Consider the following 24,776-nt stretch of genomic DNA (forward strand, 5'->3'; position numbering starts at 1 on the left):
GACCATTTTATATAGATGTAACTGATAAGCCACAACCTAACTGCTTCTTATTTTTTTAGCATTATCACAATTTTAAATATTTTTCGGGGAGAATAGTGTTAGCATTCCTCCCGAGGCTGACCCCAGCTTCTCTTCTTGGCTTTTTTATTAACCTACATAAATCCATTTATAACAGGTGGTTCATTGCACAGTCATGGTTCCTGTAGACATTTAGGGCCTGATTAGGATGTCGATTGGAGTTGCTTCTGACCGACATCCCTGCTATTATGGAACCAACCAATCTTGGGTCAGCAGTCCGAAACCGCAATTACGATTCGACCGCACATGGTGAGGTCGCAGACTCCCATTTCCCTATGGGAACTTGTGTGGTGGTCGGAAACCAACCATAGTGCAAGTTCCCATAGAGAAATGAGAGTCACTGTAAATCCCTGCACCCTGTGGCAGGCACACAGTGCAGGGATTTACAGGGGGGCACCAAATGTGCCCCCTTGGCCCCCAACTGGAGACTGTGGAAGAGGGGCCGTGCTAGAGGCCCCCAGAGTCAGTGTCCGACAGGCTTTTGATGTCGGAAAGCCCAACATTGAATACCTGTCGGAAACTGACATCATAATCTCGATGATGGATACTCAGTCCGTACGGGTTTATGTGCCGGTTCCAAATGGCCAACGAGTTCCTTGAGCCCATCAGAAGCCAGTCAGATTGACCTACTGGTTTCAAATCTGAATACTGTTACTGTGATACGGCGGTCAGATTTGTAACCTTGGATGTCGGTCGGAAAGCCTCCGACCTGTGGTCGGAGGTTTTCCGACCAACATCCAAATTAGGCCCTAAATTTCAAAGACATGTTATTTCATTAAAGATTTCTAAACTTAACATTCTACTCAAAAACCAAACATTCCATGATTGAGTTAACAAGTTGTGCGAACAAACTCTATCCTAATCAGGATTGGTATTGACTCAGGAGCTGGGGATCCAGGTTTGAGTCTCGGAATGGGCTCAACTTCTGTGCAAATCACTTTATCTCCCCGTGGCCATGGACAGCGCCTGGATACCCTCAGAGGTCATAGGCAGCACTATATAAACCTACAAATATATTAATCTAGATCACTCAACCCCTCAGACTCTTTCAGCGGGAGATGCTAAGAGCACATATTGATTCCTCTTCTCGAATACCCTCGTGCACTCGTTTAGACTATCGGGAGGAATGATCACCCTCAGTGATCCTCTATAGCTACTCTCCACCAGTCTTACATTCTCGGTGGTTTAATCTTACTTATTGTGCCCTCATTTGCAATTTACCTCTCAGGTACTTTATACCTTCTTTCAAAATCTCTTTGTCTACTTTTTCAAACTCCTGTATAGCAGATTCTGAGAAAAGCAATGCCTTTGTTATTTATTTCCCTGCTTTATAGCTGTTAAATCCAACTTGCTCTATATCTTTTGAGAATATTACTTTCAGACTTGGCAATTTTGAAAGGGAAAACAATATTTGTGATGCTTCAGGGGGTTCATTTTCTGGCTCCATTACCCTTCTTTTCTTTTTGCAGTGGCTCAAGAAATACCCATTCTTTGTTATCTTACTCACCATTCTCTCCCAATCTTTTCACTATTGCTATCTCCTTGCTTCCTTTTCCTCTAGATTTCGTAGCCTCTATCTTTTGGCCTAAGCCATTGTTCAAGCTCTGAATCCACTCTCCTACCCTAGTCCCCTCACTTCTCCCCCTGCCTCACTTTGATTCTTTCTTTTAGTTTCCTACACTCTCCTCCCTTTCCTTTTCGTTGTTGGAACTGTTGCCTGTGTTATCTCAATTTTCCACTTATTTCACTCTTTTTTCCTTTTTTGCCTTTTATCTTAGATTTCTCACAAAAGCTCTACTTGACCTATTTGAGCATGGCATATGTCTTTTAAACACAATGGGGTCTCCCCTCTTTTTGATCCGCATTGGAATTCTGTAAATATATACTTCCGGGGTACCATCCTTTGAAATTCCGCCCATGCCTCTTATTTCTTCTTCCTGTGGCTTACTTTCCATATTTCCTTCCACTGGTCGCACGAGAGTGGGCATCCGTTCATTTATTTTTATTAATTTACCTGCATTACCTTACAACAAAAACAGTTCTAAATATTGTTAAGCACCATCACTTCAAAGGTACCTTGCAATGTTTTTTGCAGTATTGACATAATATCCAACATGGATGATGATGGCGAGGCTGAAATTTCCATTACTAAGGAGGAATGTTGGTTTGCTTCTCTTAATACGTTCTTAGCCACCTTGGAGGTTAAATCCAGTGAGCCACTTATCTTTCTCCCCACGTCAAGGTTTCCCCTGCACTCAATCCCATGTCGCCAATATTCCCTGGGGCTTCTTCTTGCCTAGTCGTATCTGCTGCAGGTGAAAATAACTGGGGCGTGCAGAAGTTTCTCGGTTCCAGCAAGTACTTATTACCAGCATCCGCTCCTATAGATGGGAGCTGAGGCTGCGTCCCCACTTCTTTTATGGCTTCCTAATATAAAAGCCTATTTAAATAACCACATCTAAAATGAAGGTCTAAAAAGTAGGAATTTTTGGGCATTTTTACAAGGCTTTCTGCGCTTGCATGAGCACGTGCCTGGTTTACCCATGCACAGCCCTTGTCTTTTCTCACAGTGTTGCGACGTCCATTTTATTTCTCCACCTAGAGCGCCGATTAAAATCAGCTGTCAGCATTTTGCTTCCAAGCCTGGGCTGTACAAGTGTGCATGCCATTTAGCAGTAGTTACCCCACCCTCACAGGGTGAGGTGTGGCCCGCAAGCTTCACTGACCACACCTACCCTGTGATGAGACGAGAAAGGGCGAGCTTAGGAATCATGCGAAAGACACCACAGACAAAAATATTTCGTCCGTCTGTCGTGTCAGGTCACGTTTTATATAGTGTATTGAAAGTCAGAAAAAGAGCCCATTCATAATCAGCACGAGCATGCACATGAATCTTAGTTGTAATTGTGCTGACCTGACATTTTCCAGCAAAACATGTAATTGCTGCTCTCTCTCTCTCTCGCCTGCAGCACCAATGGGGTCACGAGTACATAGGGTTGTTTTATCTCCCTTGCAGATTACATATGCCTATTGTTGGGACAGTGGGACATCTAGATGGAACCTGCAGGGAGAATAAAACAAGCACTAGCAAAGCCACTAAATGTAGCTGGTATTTCAATGAGTGATGCTTCGTCTGTTTCTGCAAATGGGTGAGTTATTGAATGTAAGGGCTGCCTGAGTGGGTAGGTAAATGTGATGATTGGTTATATGAATTGGGTAAATGATAGTGGGAAGCTTGATGCGGATGGGTGGATATGAGTGGGTAGAGGATTGATGTCAGGTAAGTGAAAGTGAATGAATTGTTGAATGTATATAGGTTAGTGTGTAGGTTAGTGAATGGTCTTGAGGAGGGAATAAGAAACTGAGTGGATGACTATATGAATGATAAGGTGGGTAGGTGAACGCTCATGAAAACACCATGAATTGGCTGAAATGCAACCGGCTGCCATCAATAATATATTTTATTAATATAATGGAAAGCACAACAGTGAGTGGGTGAGGCAATGTGAATTATGTGAATGAGTGGTAGGGTAGATGAGAATGCATGATTGAGTGTTTGAAGGAGTATGAGTGAGAGGGTGAATACCAGAATGTGTGTGTGTGGATGGAAGTGAATGGTTCAGAGGGGGAATGAGAGTGTATGGGTGGGGGGATGAATGGGAGAAAATGGTGCAAAGCATAAACTGGTAATACTGGTGAAGGTGTGAAGGGAGTTTAGATAGTTTCAGGCCTTTTAGTTGGGACTGAAGGCTCATTGGAATAATTAATTCAAAAAGCCTTCAGGCAAGGCAATGATCTGTATTTGACTCCATGCTTTGAACTCCAACTCCTTACTCAGCCCTTCATCCTCTCAAGGTCGATGAAAAAAAGACTACAGAGTTTGGTAAACATGAATATCTCCCACCCCAATTACCAGCCTCCACAGCTTAATTCATTCCAACAGATCTTTATCAGTTATACACAACAATCTTCACATTGGTCTAGACATGCAATGCTCTATTTGCCAGTAACTCCTTGATTTAGATGATCATTTCTAAATGATGTTACTTCTGTTTGTATTTGCCTTTTCTTAAAGTGTTTCCCCACAAAGTAATTTATGGATTTGGTAACTGACATGATATTTGACCCATCAAAGACATTCTGGGCAGGGCTACCTAAAATCTTCCGCGTGGTCCCCTTCCTTTTCGTTGTTTAGGCGTTGTTATCTGTCTAGATTTTGCTTTAGCTTTAGTTGGAGCCATTCTATGAACTTTCAAATAACCTTAGATGTGGACCTTCAACTGTAGGCCGATGTATATGCCTTTGTCGAATGCATTTGTGATGGCAAATAAAGTGTTCAAGTGAGTTGCAGGGAGTCTTTCTGTTAAGACCTCATGTATGCGTTTCTGCTCTGTTGATAATCTGCTCCTTGGTGATTGTGAGGTTGTGGAGTAAAACATTTTTATCTACAAATTCAGACGGTATCTATTTGCAAAAATAAGGAACCCATTTTGTTGAAGGATGTGTGCCAAGGTTTCATTGTTCTTTCCTGCTGGATTACTGCCTAGACTGATACAGAATGGTTATTTGTGTTTGCATTTGCATTAACTGCTTTTGGTCTGGTTTGCAGTACAATAGCATCTTGCTAGAAACTCAGCAACATTTCTTAGTATGAAGTGAATTATATCCTGTAACAAGTCAAGGTGTCAGGAGGAGTAGAAGGGGGCTGGGGAATTAGTTGATAAAGCATGAACGAGATTTTGCTTCATCAGTTTTAAAACGTTTTGGAGTGAATCACTGATTTTTTTTTAGATGAGGTTAACCAGGGCAGAGGATGTTTGCAAAAGGGAAGTAAAGATGTTGCAGGATAGATGGTCTTATAATAAAGATGTAATTGAGGGGAAACAGTTCAAAGGAAAATTCAAAGTCAAGAGAGGGGAGTAACTAATAAATAGAGGAGCAAGAGAGACCTGTGCAGAAATGTCAGTAGAGTGTAGACATTGGGGGAAAGCATAAAATGTAACAGGGTGTATGTAGTAGGGGAGGAATTTAGAAGGAACAAACAAGGTCATCAGCAAGGTCATCGTCATGAAGGAAGAGTAGAGACAACACTGAGAGTTAGAGATGCGGAGTGGATGTATTAGACCCAGCCATAAATGGGAAGATGGGATGTTTAAAAGAGTAGCAAAGAGCTGAGTTAAGAATTCAGATCATCACAGAAAGAAAGGAAAGCATCACCTGAACAGAATATTATTAGAAAAGAAAGACAAAATGGGATGGGAAACCAACTGAAATGAGGTTCTGACTTGGAAGACTTAGGGATGGAAAGAGGATTGCTGAGGCAATTCTATGAAAGATGGCAGAGGGTCCCTCCGCTCATTCCAATGCGGTGGAGTAAACTAGGAAAAGCAGAATGAGAGAGAGAATGCGAATTAGAAGTGGTGTGGCCCCATTAGCATCACTTTTAGTCTGTCCTACAGGGTCATTAGGTCACATGATGTAATAGATACAAAATACCTCCATTCCGATAGGATTAGCACCAGCTATTTTATGTGTTTGAACCCAAGCAGGGCACGAGTCGGGGTACCACGCGGGTGGACGGCATCCCCCCACTTATTTCCGAGGGTTTTTCAGGGTGGACGCCGTCCACCCTGCTAAATCAAAACCGCGTCCACCATTAAAAAAACGGGAGCGCGGCGCGCACAAAGTAAATAAAGCATTTCCGTAATTTGAACCGGGCACAGCTTGCCCCCACCTCCCTTCTTGACTCCGAGGCTGTATGAAAGCTCCGACCCCCAGCAGCAGCAGCACTGTAGAGGCACAGCGGGATGGCAGCCCTCACACCTCCAGCCCTTGATGAGCTGTTAAGAGGTGCGTGAAGGTGACAGAGGGAGGTGCTGCAGGTTCAGGAGCAGGGCATCCATTCGCATGCAAACAGCCCTGAATGCGTCTTGTATCTGCTATTTAGAGGGGGGCTCACACATTCCATTTCTACCCAGGGCCCCAAACATCCTAGACTCGGCCAGATTACACCCCTGATTACACCGAGGCAGCACCTGCTTCTCTTCACCGAGCTTAATTACTGTCCCTAATTTGTAAGCAAACCTCGGTTCTTCAAACATGCATAATGTAATACAATAAAGAAATGGCACAATCGCACCCACACTGATGAACAAAGTATGGAGGACAATCAGTTCAATCAGTTCTCTTAGAGTATCTTCTGTAAGTACTGTATATCACAGTGGGGGGTGGCATTTTGGACATAGAGCCTGTCTTCTCGTTGTCTTGTGCAGGAGGGAGCGAGAAGCCCAAGATGATACTAGAATACTGCATGCCCACCCTGGTGGATCACCTTCCCTCTCCTGTGATGACTCCTGCTCCTGTCCCCCCATGTTGTGGCTCCAGTCCACCCCCGCCTGTGATGGCTCCTGTCCCCCATGTGGTGGCTCCAGTCCACCCCCGCCTGTGATGGCTCCTGTCCCGCATGTTGTGGCTCCAGTCCACCCCCGCCTGTGATGGCTCTTGTCCCCCCCTGTGGTGGATCCTGTCTCCGCCCTGGGTGGCTTCTGTCCCAGTCCTGGAACGGCCCCTGCAGCGAGGGTGAAGTTCTTGATGGGCCTCTTCTCAAAAGGGCTCAGCTCAAAATTAATATGGAAAGGTGGGCGAGTGAGTAAGTGAAGGGATGTGTGAATGGCTGGATGAATTAGTGAAAGGGTGAATGGATGAATGAAAGATTGAATAAATGGATAATGAGAGAGGATAGATGGATTGATGAGTGAGGGGAAGGATGGAGAGAAAATGTAAATAGCTGGATGTATGGGTGGAAGGGTAGCTGGATGATTGATGAGGGGAAAGATGGATGAGGGGAAGGATGAGGGATGGAGGGGAAGGATGGATGAGAGGAAGGATAAATGGATGAGGGGAAGGATAAATGGATGAGGGGAAGGATGGATGGATGGAGGGGAAGGATGGATGGATGGAGGGCAGGATAGATGGATGGGATGGGTGGATGGGTGAGGGGAAGGATGGATGAAAGGAAGGATGGATGAAGGGAAGGATGAAGGATGGATGGATGAGGGGCAGGATAAATGGATGGGATGGATGGATGGGTGAGGGGAAGGATGATGGATGAGGAGATGGATGGATGGATGGAGGGGAAGGATGGATGGATGAGGGGCAGGATAAATGGATGGGATGGATGGATGGGTAAGGGGAAGGATGGATGGATGAAGGGCAGGATAAATGGATGGGATGGAAGGATGGGTGAGGGGAAAGGATGGATGGATGACAGGAAGGATGGATGAGGGGATGGATGGATGGATGACGGGAAAGGATGGATGATGAGGGGAAGGATGGATGGATGGGTGAGGGGAAGGATGGATGAAAGGAAGGATGGATGAGGGGAAGGATGGATGGATGAGGGGAAGGATGGATGGATGACGGGAAAGGATGGATGATGAGGGGAAGGATGGATGGATGGATGATGAGGGGAAGGATGGATATATGGATGGATGATGGGAAGGATGGATGGATGATGGGGTGGGTGAAAGGATGGATGATGAGGGGAAGGGTGGATGGATGGATGATGAGGGGATGGATGGATTGATGATGAGGGAATGGATGGATGATGAGGAGGTGGGTGAAAGGATGGATGGATGGATGATGAGGGGAAGGATGGATGGATGATGAGGGGAAGGATGGATGGATGATGAGGGGAAGGATGGATGGATGGATGGATGATGAGGGGAAAGGATGGATGGGTGATGAGGGAAAAGGATGGATGGATGATGAGGGGAAGGATGGATGGATGATGAGGGGGAAGGACAGATGGATGGATGGATAGATGATGAGGGAAAAGGATGGATGGATGATGAGGGGAAGGATGGATGATGAGGGAAAAGGATGGATGGATGATGAGGGAAAAGGATGGATGGATGATGAGGGAAAAGGATGGACGGATGATGAGGGGAAGGATGGATGGATGATGAGGGGATGGATGGATGGATGATGAGGGGAAGGACGGATGGATGGATGGATGATGGGTGTGTGAAAGGATGGATGGAGAGTGGGTGAAGGGATGGATGGATGGGTGGGTGAAAGGATGGATGGATGGAGAGTGGGTGAAGGGATGGATGGATGGATACGTGGGTGGGTGAAAGGATGGATGTATGATGAGTGGGTGGGTGAAAGGATGGATGGATGGATGATGAGTGGGTGGGTGAAAGGATGGATGGATGAGTGGGTGGGTGGATGGTGGATGGGTGAAAGGATGGATCAGTGGATTGGATGGTGGGTGGGTGAAAGGATGGATAAGTGGGTGTGTGGATGGTGGGTGGGTGATGGGGGGTAGGTGGATGTGTGAAATGATGGATGGATGGATTGATAAGTGCAAGGGTGAATGAATGGACATATGAGTGAAAGGGTGGGTGTAAGTATGGATGAGTGAGTGAAAGGGAGAGTAGATGGACAAAAGGATGAATAGATGTGTGAAGGAGTGAAATGATAGATGGATGAGTGATAGGGGCAATGGATGGATTCATGAGTGGATGAGTAGATGGATGGATGGATGGGTGGATGGATGGATGGAAGGAAGGAAGGCTAAGTGAAAGGGTCGATGGAGAGAGAAAGGGAGGATGGATGGATGACTAAAAGAGTGGATGGGTGGAAGGATTAGTAAGTGAAAGGATGGCTGGATTGGTGAGAGGGTAAATGGCTGAATGGATGAGTGAATGGATGGATGGGATGAAGAGTGGATGGATAAGTGTACAGATGGATAGGGTGAAAGGGTGGATGGATAATGGAGGATGAGTGAAAGGATGGATGAGGGGATGGATGAAGGGATGGATGAGTGAAATGATAGATGGAAGGATACATGATGGATAGGTTTGCAAATGGTTGAATACTTTTGGAAATGGCTGGGCTTACTTATATACCATTGCACAACCTCTGATGTGTCTGTAAAACGTACCTATTGTCCTAAAGTTTTGTCCTGAATTTTGACCTCCTGTCCTGAATTTGTGTCCTGAATTTTGACCCTTTGTCCTGAATTTTTACACTCACCGTCCTGAATTTGCACCAATGCCAGTTGGTCACCCTAATTCTTTGTGCGGTAGAACCAAGGCTCTTTAACACAGCAGCATGAGAGTGACGAGAGAGAAACCTGGCAGAGTGCTGCCAAAGAGCTCTCCCACTCAGAATATTTCATTATTCAAGTGATCGTGAACAATTAAGGGTAAACTGAGATGTGAAAAACTAAACACAATGCGATGCGGCTGCACGAGACTTGAGGAGTTAATTAAGTATTAGTACTAGCAAGTGTGCTGTAAGTTAAATGAAAATTTTACATGCACTGTGCGCCTTGTGCGTGTAGAATCAGAGTCCCACTAGACCCGGCCCTGCCAATTAAGTGCCGGCGCTAAGCACTGGCACAAATTACGCCCTGCATTGAACAATTGACACCAGGCTACAAAATGTAAGTAGTATGATGGTGTACCCTTGTGTGTTCTTCCGTGTGTCGCTGTTTCCACATGGAATGTTTAATGATGACAGCAACGCCCCCTTCTAGTTTGTGTTGTTGGTCTGAATTGTATAATTTTGTGGAATGGGGAGGTGTAGGATGGTGCTGGATTGTTCATTTAAACATGACTCCATGATGACGTCTGACTTGGCATTACGTATGTCAGTATATTTTTAATTTAGGCTCAATCCTGTCAGTGTTTGGATAATTGCACTACTGGATAGGGGGGCACAAAGTTTTGCAAAGGTTCTGCCCGCTTTCTTCAAGGGGTCCCCACAAAATGACATCATGAGCTAGGCCCACCCCGATTTTATAGTAAGTAGTCTCTGTAAAGGGGGAAACAAACATTACAATGCATGAGTCATAATCGGCCCTTTTTTTAGGAACTATCACAAAAATAAACAGTATTAATACAAAGTAAAGCAATGTTTATATTTTGTTGCACTGAAGTAAATTAAGGCAAATAAGTCAAACTAAAATATACCAAAACTAAATACATTTCCTAAAATAAATAGAAATAAATAAATCTGCTAAAATAAATATAATGGCCAGTTAATATATCTAAAATTTAGGCATTGACCCAAGCTAATGCCCCGGCAGCTCCATTGTCTTCAGCCAAGATTCCCAATGTTAGACTAATGTTCTGATTTGTTACCTTTGCTGCAAATTGTAAAGCGTTCTGATATCCTTCGGGATCAAGTTCGCGCTATATAAAACTTTTTAAATAAAATAAATAAATATAGCCACAGCTAGAGAGAGGCAGCTGGGACAAAACTATTTAATACAGAGTCGCTAGTTTACAATAGGTGGGGAGATAACATATAACACTCATCAATAGAATAACGTGAATATGGAGCCCTACTGTGTGTAATAGTCATTGTCGAGTGTGGGAAGCAGCCTCTCTGGGAACCTGTAATGTATACTAAATCTTGCAGTCAAACTTTCCTGTAGCGTTTTGAAAATGTGTTCATGTCACCTTCGCCAAACTTCATCCACATTTGGGCTGCTAATTCCTCCATGCAGGGACCTTAAGTCACAGGCTTAAGTACCAAGCAGCTTCAATTGTTAAATCTTGCATTATATGCAAATGATAGATCTGCCTTACATGTGATGTCACTTCCTGCTGTGATGCCACTTCCTGTTGTGATGTCACTTCCTGTCGTGATGTCACTTCCTGTCGTGATGTCACTTCCTGTGACCACGCCTACCTTGGAGAGTCCCCCCACTTCTTTTTTTAGGACTTGTGCCCTGAACCCAAGTATGATGTATATGGTAGGTAATGTCGAATAACATGGGTAAATATTATCCCTGCGTTATTGGCACTTGCAAACTGGCTTCCACTGGCAATTTTAAATAGCTTTTAGTTAGTGAAAACTGACTGAGCAGATACCGGAACAAGACACTAAGGGTTGTATTTACAGGCCCCCTATCCCCACCACAGCCTCACTTTTCAATATGTTGTGGCGGCAATAGGGGCTTTGTCTTATTATTTACAAGGCGGTGTTAAGCCACTTAACATGGCACACTTTCACGCTATACTTAGCGTGAAAGGGGAGGGCAATAGGTGTTGCATTGGCCATTCCACAGCAACACACATTAATTTGGAGGCTTTCCATATTTACAAGGGTGTTATAAATATTGGGCAGACCAGGGAAACCTGGTCTTACCCTGGCGCAACGAGGAGAACTGTTTAATTTCTCCTAATTGTTGCTGGTTCCATGTGTGCTGCATTGTGCAGCACACATGGAAACAGCAAAACGCCTTGATGTGCTTGAAAGTTGTCCCTTCCTGCACATAAACAATATATTTTTTAAATTATGTTTTGCACTTCTATGTGTGCTGCATTAAGCAGCACACATAGAAGTTACAAAATGTCATTAAAAAAAATATTGTTTATGTGCTGGAAGGGACATGCTATTCGTGCATAGTTTATCACTCGCTTGCATGTCTAAAGCATCTCATGAATGTAATGAGTACTGTTGCCAAGACATGGGTTCTTGTCCCTTTGTGGTGGATCAGGGTTGACGCAACATGTAGTGACTTACAGCAATAGGATTCTAAAGCCTGACGGTGGATGATGATGGTGATCTGTGCCCCATGTGTAATGTCCCAAGGTACCAACATTCCTCCAGTCTCAGCGACTGGTTCAAACAGTCCCAGAACTGTATTATTGCCCTGCCTCCAACAGAACACAAGCACCAGCAGTACAAATCTAACTCCTTTGATGGAAAGACATACAGCTGGGCTTGCTCTGCGCTCCCGCAGGAGTACAATGCTGTAACCTGTTGAGGGGGTGAGTCTTAACAATTTCTTCAGGAATCGCACTCTGGTCACACGACATATGGCCATACATTTGAAACATCTTATTAATTCTGGTAGCAAGTACCCCCTAGGCTATCCTGTCTCTAGCCCTAGTCTAATATGGAATTCACATGACCAAGGACCAATATACATGTTGTACAAGGGATTGTATCGTAAAGAAGGGACACTCCTCACTGGTCATATTTGGATAATTTTGTATATATTTTTGCACCTTCACTTTTGACACTGCGCTGTTATCATAAATGTCAATTGTTACACCAACAAAGGGAAATACAATAGATGTGCATTCTGAAAGGCCTTAGTGAAGCTTTCTCTTGATGATTAAACTGGTTGGCACAAATCAAATACATTTAGATGTGACCCATAGATCCATTGGCCTATTTCTTCCAAGTCCTAGGATATTCTGCTAGCAAGACATTCCTGGGTCGTGTGGGGGTGGGGGAACAGCCCAGCACAGAAAGCTGGATGGTGAAAGACCTGTGGGTCTACTCCACCACTCTCAAGAAGACCAATTAACTCCGGGTTGCCTGTGCTTCTAAACTGGTGTGTTTTTAGATCTGCCCTTGCTTTGGGGCCAGACAAGGGGTCAACACCAACAAGGTAAGGTCTGCCCCATACCAGAATGCGGTGACCAAACATGCCAAATTAATGACAGTTCCATTAGGGTTACAAAGCACTTTGTTACCAGTGGGTCAAGACCATTGAGTTCTTGGTGTGTCGGGGATCCAAGGATTTCTGACCAGCGGCTCAATCTCCCTACTCGTCTATATACTTGAACTATTCACTAGTCTTGTCTCAAATGCTGAGGTATCCTTTAGAGGTCTGTCCCTCCAATGGAGCATACCTCAACCCCTACAGCCCCTAAAGGAACATTTGTTCTCTACAGACTCTATTTTGAATATCACAGGTACATTTTCTGAGCATTATGGCACCTCCTTCAAGTTACTTTGTCAATTACACATTCTTACGCAGATTTGAAATGTAAACACATCAGTTGGGTGGATTTAACAGCTAATTATATCCCACTGTCTCGGATTATAATGGTTATTAAAGACCCTCTTCTCAAGTTATAGGCCTGATTCACTATCACGGGAGAAGGCCATTAACAACCATTATAGTCAGTGTCAGATGGGCTATAACGCCATTAGAACATTCCACCCACTGAAGACATAACGACAAGCATTGGGATATTTGGGTAGAAGGCATATTCCAGCTATTAGTAGCCACCAGCCTCTTTCTTCTCTTGAAGGGAGTGCAAAACTACAATATTCTAATTTCGGAAACTTAGTACTGGCCGTGTCAGGGTGTATCATCTGAGCTCTCTTGGTACTTTGTGGTCTATGCTATCCAATAAGTTTTAGATTGTGTAGACTTTCCATTGTTTGCTACTTAATGGGGAATGAGGTGTGCGCCAGTCTGTATTGACAGGACTTCGGCCAGTCCATATTGCATAACATTTTGCTCCAGGGTGAAAAGAGAAACAATCCACTGTTGCTTTACATGTGCTCTCTTTCCATGCATAAGAAGTGAACAAAAATGTGTTACTATTTTGAAAGTGAAGCTAGAGATTAAATAAAGTCCAGGGCAAAATAAGGTTGCTCTGCATACACAGTGCCATTTGATATAGCTCCGTTTATGCCAATATGCTCAGCTATTCAGACAATTTGCAATTTCCTGACCCTATGATAATCCATTTTTTGGTCTTATGCAATGTCCTCGATTATATAAGAGCAATAAACAGGACAACACATAATTTACACTTCTCAAAACTAAACATGTGTTATTGTTTATTTAACAGGGATTGTGTGAAGAACGCCCGCACATAATATTCCTTAAAATTAACACAGAAGAAGCAAAGGTAAGAATTTTAAATTTAGCTGGAAAGAGCATGAAACACCACGAGAGGCAAGTGAGCTGTGTGTACGCTTCTGTTGTCATCTTTTATTGGCCTGCAGGTCTAAATTCAAATTTTGGCAAGACTGAGAGTACATTGATCCCTTGGGGGATCATATTTTAAGTGTCATTAAAGTGGGACCACAATACTACAACACAGCATGTCCTGCAGTACCAAGCAATGTATATGCACATGAAAGACATATGGGTGCTGTTTAATGTTCTACCAGTGACTAATTCTAACAAAGGGCCACTTACTGAACTAACCCAACAGGTTATAACAACCAGTAGGTCTCCATGCAACCTAAGTGTGACTCGTGTTAGTTTAGAAGTTCATCGACGAGCTAGTGGTAGGTAGATGCCCTGGTTTTTTCTACACCAATGCATGAGAGTGGGCTATATATAAAAAGGTTTTCCAAAAGAGGAAGATGGGTTGCAATACCCTAAAGTTCTTAGTATTTGTACAGATTATAAGAATTTTGTGGAAGAAGAAAGGGAACAGTTATCAACTCATTACTTCACGGGGTGTATAATACCTGTATATTAATAATAATATAATATAATATAATTGAAAACTGGCTGAGGCAGATGGATGAGCTATTATGCTTTAAACAGAATAGCAGCGAAGTGTGATTTGATGCAGAGAAAGATGCTTCTTTTATTGCGGCACATTCTTTGACTGGGCTGTCCTCTTTTTTGTTGTTGCAGCCAGAGTCGAAACTGTGGTGATTGGGGTTACTACTTTAGGTAGACAAGGTATGCTGGCATCTGCAGAGACTGATAGCCAGCTATCTCATGCAACTTGATGGGGAGGGGATGAATCGATCCCTCCTCCAAGCTGAATCTTTCCATATAGACATACTCGACAGCCCGCGACCTGTCAAGGATCACTTGAACCTATGTACCACTTGCTCAGAGCAGATGATAAATGTGACCCGACAAGGCCCTCATTACGAGTCACCTAGAGCGGAATTGAGGGGTGGGGAGAATTAATACTTTCGGAGGAGAAGGTATGTTGGCATCTGCACAGCCTGATCCCCAACTATCGCCTGCAACTTGACGGGGCGGGATGAATCTACCCCTCCCCCAGGCCGAATCTCTCCCTACACCCATACATCCTCAACAGCCCGCGACCAGTGAAGGATCACAAGATCGTACTTACCATTTGCTCAGAGCAGATGATAAATGTGACCCGATAAGGCCCGGTTACTTTGCCAAGGATAGGAATAAGATGCGGTTTTTGGACTAGTAAACCAGACCCATGTGTTAGTTCCCATTTTAGGCTAGATACCTTTGAGTAGCTGGAATGGGGCTCTAACACCAGTGACTGCTTGATAATGGCCAGATTAAATACAGTAATTGTCATTACAGTGATTCTTCCTCGTTTCAGTTTTCCAGCCCACCCCCCATATTACACCGACACTGCTGAAAAAACTACTTGCCCTAATATGACTCTTCTCACAGTTGAGGCCTATAATAAGGAGAAAAGGTCAATTGGAGGTCAGGAGGCTATTTTCAAAAGCATTTACATTGACTGATCTTTGGTTCCCCCACGGTGCAGCCAGCCTTCTGTGGAGTCAGTTACACTACCCGGACAGGAATTAACTGGGAGTAGTAGGTCAGAGTGATCCTTTGTCACAGCAAAATATACCAATATTCTAAGGCTTGGAAATCAGCTGCATGCATAAGATTGGTAGATATGGCCCTAGCCACAACTGGCAAGCAAGGCTCCTACATACTGCGAGGAGGGATTAGGATGAAAAAATTGCAAACTGCCCTCCAGATTGTGTGACAGCCAGATTCTACCTTTGGGCAAAATGTAGGAGAGGTGCATAGGACATGTCAATATCGCCCACTAAAATGCTTCCAGATAGCACCATGCCTGGTCCCCCGAGTAAGATATTGTATGATTGCGTGTGTGATGGTGCAGTACAGATGGATGTATATTGTCGGAGAAGATTGAGGCGTGTTTTATTTTAATGCAATATAAAATGCTAATTTAGGCTGAGATCCACCTAGGTTTCCTTCCCCCATCTGTTACCTCCCACAAAAACACACAGGAAAATCAGCAAACGGCAGACAGCAGTGGAACATTTAGAGCTGATTAGCTCTTAAAAGGCTGTCTGGGAATTAGACTGGCTCCCCGGTGGTAACTTGGTTTCTGTTTCCAGTGGATGTGAATAGATACCACTATTTAATGTATATGAAAGATACAATGTTTTAACCCCCTTTTGCCAATGTTAACCAGACTGGGAACAGGCAATGCTTATAACATTTACTTTTGCCACTACTATCCCATGCAAATTTGTTGATAAATTTTGCTTAATACATCAAGATGCATTATCTTTTTCTTAGAGGTTTTTCTCCCCTTTGGTCCATAGTGTGCATGTATAATTGTACCCCTAATTTATGGATTGTAATTCATATTAATCATAGTTGATGATTGAAATGATTCCTTCTTTTTAAAATTCTTCTCAAATTAAATTATATGTTTTAAAAAAGATGCATTGTAGGACATGACTCTACTTGATCAAAGTACTGACAGGGAACTCGACCAAAGATCAAAGGCTAATCTGCAAATTCTAATTAACTGCACAAAGAATGACAGCAGGCACACCAGCATTAACTTCATGCAAGACCCGGCTACTTACACATAGGCTCTAATGAAATCATGATCCGACACCAACCATGCTGTCTGGACACTCTGATTGGTCAGTTCAAATGTAAACAGTGTCTGTCTTCTGGAGGCGTTATACAGAACCAGATAAAAGGTCCATGCTTTGTAGCCTGGACAGATTATCTTGTCCTTCAACAATGAACTCTGCTTTAATAGCAGAGAACAAGATTTGATTCAGACACAGCACAGCTGCCATTCTACACCTTACAGGACAAGAACTTGAATCATGTCCAAATATCGAAGAACCCCTCCAGCGAATTGACCAGGAGGTACATGAGCGGATTCCTGCTCTACTAATCCTTCCACCATTGACCTGGATGGTATGGGATTGTTATTTATTTACAGTTAGGGGAGCCAAGAGGTCTCGCAAAGGAGAGAAAACTACTATTAGGGATGTGTGAAATGTGCATATTTGCTTTACCGTAATAACGTGAAATATCAGGAAAATTACATAAAAGTACACATACTTATGTGAAATGTAAATCTGTCAGTCAACTTTATATTTTAGGGCAAAATGCATCCTCACATCATTTTTTGATGTAACAAACCATAGCGCGAAAAACACAATTGCCACAAATAACAGTCACTCGTGTTCAGGTTACTTGCATTGTTCCCACGCTATAACTTCTCTGTGAATGGCAGCGTAATTACATGAAGTGGCCTAATAGCGTAAATTTGGGAATTTCACGTAACAACCATAATGCAAATTCCCCAAATCATCCGAATTTTACCAAAGTCATTTAAATTTTAATTCACATAAAACACAAATACAGAGCACCTGATAAAAAACAAACTGCTCTTCCTCTTGTCTGTTGTACCACACTCTTAAATGTACAGAGTTGTAGCGCTTGTTCTGCAGGTAGTTTGAGGTCCATCACTCCTCTGACTAAATGCACAGAGTCTTATCTCAGTTTTGTTTTATACAAGGAGATACAGGTAGATGTTGCATTTGCACTTATTGGATTGAGAGTCAAGTGACCAGGTCACCCATATTTGATCATTATTAGTGGAGTCATGTTATGCACTAAAGGTTTACAGCTATATGCAGGGTTGTTTAATAGAATTGGTGGTTGTGCAGTTTTCTGCTGTCTTCCTATGGTTTTGTTTCTATAAATGCTAATTAAATTGATTATAAAAAAATAGCATGGGTGGAAGGCAGTACAATAGTCCCTTTGTTAGCTCCTGTGGTGGGGATTACCAAGTCGGACAGCTTTAGTACGCAGTGGCGTAACGTAACTTGAGAGCCCCCTCTACAAAGTAGATGGAGCCCCCCCCCCCCCCCCCCCCGGATCCAGTTAGGAGCTCTCAGAGCCCGCCGCCCATCCACTGTGCCAGAGGGGGCCTCCTGGAGCTTGGGGGCACCATCCCCCACCGCAGGGGCTGCGGGTGATAATGTTACGCCACTGTTAGCACCCTGTTGTAAAAGATGCCTAGTCACAGAAAGTAAATGTCTTACGGTGCCCTCTCCTCAGGAGTGTTCAGTTACAGTCAACTGACCTGCGGTGCATCACAACAACTCCCACTCTAGGATGAGACTCCGCAGACGGCAGCGCTGTGGGTCAGCACCCACAGTACTGGAGCGCCCACTACCCTATTAGTTATTGTAATACCCAACCTAATTATTCGAGTTTTTGATCAACGACATTTGCAATGGTAAAGGTGTCTTAGAAATTATAGTGTGAATTTATTGTGGTTATTTGATGATTAAGCGCACAAGTTACCACGGGACGGTCCCTATTGTACACAAAGGGCCTCATTTATGAAAAGTGACGCATCACTGTGAGAAAACAGCGATGCATCACTTTTCATTGCGCCCTCTTTGCGACACCAATGATGCATCATATTTACAGTATGACACATCATGTCGCAAGCAGTTACAGATACGTCAGTATCTCTGACGTATCTGTAGGCGCAAAAATAATGCATTGCTGGAGTGTGTCACAAAGAAACTCAACTCCAGCAATGGGTCATTACACATGGGCAAGTCCCATGTTAAATGTGCCTGCGTCAGTCTTATGCCTGCAATCAGGCAGGCGTAAGTCATTGATTCATTTGCGTCCTAGAAGTGGCACAGTGACATCTTATAGATTTCACTGCGTCACTTCTATGACCATTTCTTGCGTGGGAACGCACCCCTTACATACATTGTACCTGGTGCAGGTAAAATGTGGCGCAGGGGTTTACAAAGTGACGCATCTACCTAGATGCGTCACTTTGTAAATATGACGCAACATGGTGCATTTTTTACACCGCTGGTGCGTCACAAAAAAGTGACACACCGATGGCGTAAAAGTGATGCTAGGCCTCGTAAATAAGGCCCAAAATCTGTTGTTCTTACTGTCTGAATGAAAGTGGAATAGTCTGTGTGTAGAGAAATGCAAAACTTAATCCATTTATATTTTTTGCAGGAATTTATTGATCATTTTAAAATCACAGGTTTACCTGCATTCCAGTATTACAGGGGCACTAAAAAGGTACAGTATTGTTTACACAGTTATATATTTAATGTTAAAAATGGTAATTATAATCAAAATTAGAGTTATAAATATCTACCTTTGTATGATAGGGAACTGTATTATTGATTTGCTTTCTCTCACTTCATTAAGACGTTAAGTAATTGCCTCAGAGCCTGTCTGAAGCAAGTCAGGTTGTAAGGGGAGATCAGGGAAGGAGAAAGGTATATCCTACTGGAGTGGCATAGTTAGTGTTGAGGTGCGCTTGGAAAGTCGATGTTGAACTTGTTCCCCTAGCTGAGGTGATCTTCCATAGTTTTGATGACTCCAGGAAGAAAGCTTCAAACCTTTGGGGTGAAAAGGAAAATCTGTTTCCCCCACTATTAGTTTTATTTGCCGTCAGCATGGTGAGAATTCTGCCTGGCTTACCCCGAGAGCCATGGTTGGGTATGAAGGGAAGAACTGAAAAAAGCAGGAATTCCAGATTCTGAATTATACGGCACAACACACGATGCATTATATGGAGTGTGCAGCACGTACATTTGTAAAAAAATATATATTTTCTGCAACCCCAAATATTCTAAAACCCAATTAGTGGAAAAAAAGAAAAGAAATGCAGTTTGGTGGAAAATACTGGAAAAAACCCAAGAACAATTAAAAATGACAAAGAGGGAGGTATGGTAGCAAAAGGCTTAGAGGATTGAGAGTACAGAAGGTTCCCCGCCCCCAACAAAAGTTTGAAAAAGGAGGCACGAAGGGACAAGAAAATAAAAACAAAATAAATAAATTGGTGAAGTATGGCGGTTGGGGGAGTATCACCACACAAAAAACGAAGCTGGAGGTGGAAATGAGATGATAGAGAAGGGAGGGAAAGGAGAAAGTGGGCGCTAAAACAGTGGAAGAAGGAAAGGGGTATTTAAGGTTTTGGCATACTTGTAGGAGTTGATGGTTGGTGTTATGTCGGTGCTGTCATTGGCAGCGCAGGCAGGAGCAATGCGTGGTGCAGGCTGCAGTAGCCTTCCGAGAAGTTCCGGAGCACTAAATTTTTTACTGATTAACCACTGCTATCACTGCCCCAGTCCCATCTCTCCCGACGGCCAACATTATGGGTGACACTACAAAATACCATTAGAACTTGAACAATCTCAGGCCAGAGGAGCTGTCTGCTCTCACACCTTCAGTAGACAAACGTGCAATGTGCTTACTGGTTTCTAGCAGTTACTGATGCTCAGGGCAGAGGGACTATGGGTTCTCCCAATCCAGGATGTGTGACATTACTACACAAACTATTACAATGCATGCTTTTACAACGCAGTTTTTACAACGCAAGCTCCATTACAACGCAAGCTATTACAATGCAAGCCATTTCAACGCATGCACCATTACAACATACTTTACTATTCTTACTTCAGGGAAGGTGCTGGTCAGCGTTGTAATGGCATGCACTGTAATAGCATGCATTGTAATCGAACTTGCATTGTAATGGCATTGCGTTGTAATGCCTGCGTTGGAATGGATGTTTTCCCCCAATCTCACACCTGTGGACATGATTGAGAAAGTAAGTAGTAGCCGAGTATGTAATTTCAGGAAAAACACCATTAGTTTTGATGGACAGCAAACTCTTTAACAGGTTTCAAGATTCAGGAACAGAGTCATTTTCAGGGTAAAGCCAGAAACTCTCCATTTCAGACACCTAGCAGGTTCACTCACATTCTTTGCTTGCTCGGCTGGAATTTAGTGCTTTATATTAGAAGACTAAGGGGCATATCAGCAACAGCCGGCGATAATTATCGCTAAGCGCTCTTAGCGCGAGGATAATTATCGCCAGCTATTGCTGGATTTTATTGCTGAGATAGAGTGCTATCAGTGACGCATATCTCCAAAGCAATAAAATCCAAGCAATAGCTGCTAAATGTGCGATTATCGCTGAAAATCCAGCGATAATCGCACAGCCATAGGCGATAGCTTGATGATAGGGCAGGGCAGACTTAGCCATAATATCTACCTTCCATTGGATATAATGACTGAGTCAGATTGAAAGCAGGCGTAAGGAAAGTAGCGAAAAGCGCAATCAGCGCTACTTTTCTTATCGCTGAGCAGGTTAGCGTGCAGATTGATAATAGGAGATATTTTCCTGGTAATTTCTGTGTGTTACACCCACTTTGCATCTCATTAGCAATGCAAAGCTGGGCGTTTATGAAACGGGCGCGGGGAACATCCTTTACAACGGAACCATTACAACGCGGTACCGTTACGACGCAGGATTTACAACGAAAGTCGTTACAACGACTTTCAATGGAGGGCGCTCTAGGATAGGGGATAGTTTAATTTACTATCCAACACCTTCCCTACTATCCACGGGGACTGGAGTTGGAATAGTAAATTAAACTATTCACTATCCAGCGCCCCCCCAAGGCAAGTCGTTGTAACGACTTACGTTGTTAAACCTGCATCGTAAAGGTACGCGTTGTAATGGTACGCGTTGTACCGTCATATATCCAACGGGCGCAGAAGCATGAAAACACATAATAGCGTGTCTTTGCTGATAGGGCGATAAAATTATCGCCGCTTTTTGCCCAAAAACGGACGCTAAAGTGCCGATAATTTTATCACAGGCCTTGTTGATATGCCCCTTAGAAAGTAAAGGCGCTGATTTAAATGCATTTCCGTGTTCAAAGATTAAATACAAATGCATGTTTTTTCAAATGTCTCATCTGCGAGGAGCACACCATTGCATTAATTAAGGGTTCATGAATAGTTGAACTGATATGACTCTGAACTGATAGTTAACTACAAATATTGAAACATTTAAAGATCCACATGACCATAAAGCAACATTATGTAGAAAAAAAAACATTGCTTCAATGAAAGCATGCACCTGCACGATATCTGTGATCACTCATTTCACTTAAAGAACAGGCTACTTTAAGAAAAGACAATTGTGCTTTAACTTGTGAAATTTGTGAAAACCTTCAGGTCACTGTTGTTTTAAATACTGTTGCAAAATGCAAACAGAATTCTACTGATAGTTTATATACATTGTGAATCCAACACAACATTATTGGTTTACATTCCATGGCAAAGTGAAAACATAAAAGAAAATGGGGTTCTATTCACTCACCAATATGGAAGCTGACATGGACATGGGGCGTTACATTTTGAGTCACTGTAGAAACCAGAATGATAATGGTCATTTACATAATGTATGTGGAAACTGTAATGGCAGTAGCGGTTTACACACTAGGTAAATGTTTGACCGGAATGGTAAGGGTTCTTTACATGGGGGGCAACTGTAAAACTAGCATGAAAGAGGTGCTAGACATATTGGGGCAATATGAAACTGACTTGGTCATGATGCTTTTCCCACCGGATCTCTGTGAAACTGGCATGGTAATGATGCTATTTATACAAAGCCATTGAGGAAACTGGAATGTGAATAGTGTTTTACATTATGGGCCAATATGGAAGTGGCAGTACAATGGCACCGTACATACCGGATCAATCTTTAACATGGCATATGAGATCAATGTGAAAATTGTATTGAAAGTGGTGTTACATACTGGGTGACTGTGGGAACTGCAGTGGTATTGGTGCTTTACACGCTGTAGTATTGTATGAAATAGCAAAGCACTATATGCACTCCAGAGCAATGGACAAACTGGATAGTTGAAAGTTTTTGTCCATAATAAGCCTTAATAAAGTACAGTATTTCCCCCACCGCTTGAGTTCTTATTGGTGTTGACACTCTTACGTTTCTGAAAATGTTTGCAATGATTTCACAATGCCATTCTCTCGTAGTTTAATATTGACCGGTGCTTTGGAGTCATAGCTTCGCTCTGATCAATTGGGTTCTGTTGGTTCTCTTTACCATACATATGTCATCTTTTTTTCTCAGGCTCATGATTATCCACAGGCCATAAGGAGTCCTATTATTTCATGTCACAGTCCAAGATTTCCATAACTTCACTCTTATTGTGCAGTCACTGTATTTGCTTGCTCTTAGCTCTTCTAGTTGAGGTTCTAGTTATTAGCGCCACAAGGTTAGGGTGAGGCACCAACAGTGTAAAATCTAAAAAAGGACACACATATTGCTAGTATAGTGACTAACCACCCTCTAGTTTGACCACACTGAGGCAAGGAACAAGGGTCAAACTAACCTGAATAAAGATTATCTGTAGTTACATAATGCACTAGTAAAGCTAGACTCGAGCCAGTATTTTCTCTCCGGATTTGATAAAAACAATGAAATGTTTTGAGAGATTGTCAACTTGTTTCCAAATTAAAAGGGAGGAAATGTAATTATTACTAAGGGTTTAGCATGGGACATCACCACATATCTGTACATTCCAAATGGGTACTCTCCTTAGCTCTGAGTGCATACTACTTTCCCAAAGTGCATAATATGAGTGAGGCAGTTTTTCCTGAAAGTTGTTAAATGTTTTTGAAATGTAAAAGTTAAAAAATATGCTGCAGAACATACAGTCTGCTGCAGCGAATTTATTAGACATTAAATATGATTGATTCTTCTTGCACTGAACGTTTTAAAAATCCTTTGTGAGGAAGTACATTGCAGTTACTTTACCAGTGATAGGAAAAATATACCCATTGACCAGCAATCTAGAATTGATGCTATAGTTTGACCTGTAGAAAATAAGAATTAAGACATTTCTAAATAAAAGTAGGCATTTTCAAATGAAACAACTTCAGTAGCATTTTTTTTAAATGCATCACTACATCTTTCTATACTCAGATTTCAGTCTCATATCATATCCCAAGTAGAATCTGTGCAGTTGTGCCTTGATTCTTGGGTGAACAGTACTGCTAACGGGTTACCCTCTAAGGGATGTGCAAGAATCAAAACAAGGATCGTGAAGAATCATTTTTCATTCTTATGTTTCAAAAATTAAAAATTTAAAATCATTGAATCCGTCTTTTAGTCTCTAACACAACATATTGAAATCGACCATGTATATGATGACTATGATTAATTTTCTTCTTTTTTATTTTTTTACCCTGTGAAAAATTTCTTCAGCTCTATGAATTTGCTGGGGCCAACAAAGACCATATCATGAAGATGCTGTGTGAATTCGATGTGGGCTCTTAAGTACTTTAGATCCATTCATGGCCTGAATTATTCACCTACTCCGACTACAACAACAGTCTGCATACTATTTTTACTATAGAATGTAATAAACATGATTAATGCCACCAGATCCGCAGTTCGTCTTCTCATTGTATGTATTTTGAACAGAGTGAATTACCTTGTTTTAATAAGAATAAACAATATTCCGTTGTGAACGTGTGTATTCCTCTCATATTCATTAGTTGTCAATTTCAAAGGTTATATTGGCTATACTGTGAACATCATCAAAGGACAGAAACTGAGGTCAGCTCACCTCGCTCATACTAGAGACATGAAGTAATGTGCTTTTAAGCAGGTGCTCCAATCGGAATGGGGCATCTGGCAACACCATTTTCTTATATAGTAGCCAGTAGTAATACACACTCACTGACTAAAAACACAAACTAGAAAGGACCACAGACTCGACAATTAGGTTAAAACTAGAAGCAAGATGACATTTTAAAAACCAATACAGTCTATTTGGCCTATAATGGTTGGGGGGTAACTTTCTTTGATTCCGAGCTTGGTTTAGAACTTTTTACATTTTTCATGCATTTTCAAATATATTAGTTTTATTTCAAAACTCTGACATTAATAACATCACGAACTGGAAAAAATTAGAAAATTGGGGAGCGGATGTTCAGATTCTCAATCATGTAGAAGTCATCAATGGGATGCCATGCCTGTCCCTCAGGTGCCCCAGCAAGCCCCTAACATTACAAACAATCGGTCTCC

The 24,776-nt window shown here is 42.6% G+C and overlaps 1 protein-coding gene across 1 annotated transcript in view; it reads left to right on the forward strand.

Moving 5' to 3' along the window:
* LOC144819873 (thioredoxin-like) overlaps nt 1–24,217 on the forward strand; it is a 75,023-nt gene extending 50,806 nt beyond the window's left edge. Inside the window, exons 3-5 of the mRNA XM_078677596.1 lie at nt 13,695–13,754; nt 18,875–18,940; nt 23,952–24,217. Coding sequence (XP_078533722.1) covers nt 13,695–13,754; nt 18,875–18,940; nt 23,952–24,023 — 198 coding nt within the window. The 3' untranslated portion in view covers nt 24,024–24,217. The remainder of the gene's footprint in view (nt 1–13,694; nt 13,755–18,874; nt 18,941–23,951) is intronic.
* Nucleotides 24,218–24,776: the final 559 nt, after the last annotated feature.

This window comes from Lissotriton helveticus, chromosome 2_1, assembly GCF_964261635.1.
Source record: "Lissotriton helveticus chromosome 2_1, aLisHel1.1, whole genome shotgun sequence".
Lineage (NCBI taxonomy): Eukaryota > Metazoa > Chordata > Amphibia > Caudata > Salamandridae > Lissotriton > Lissotriton helveticus.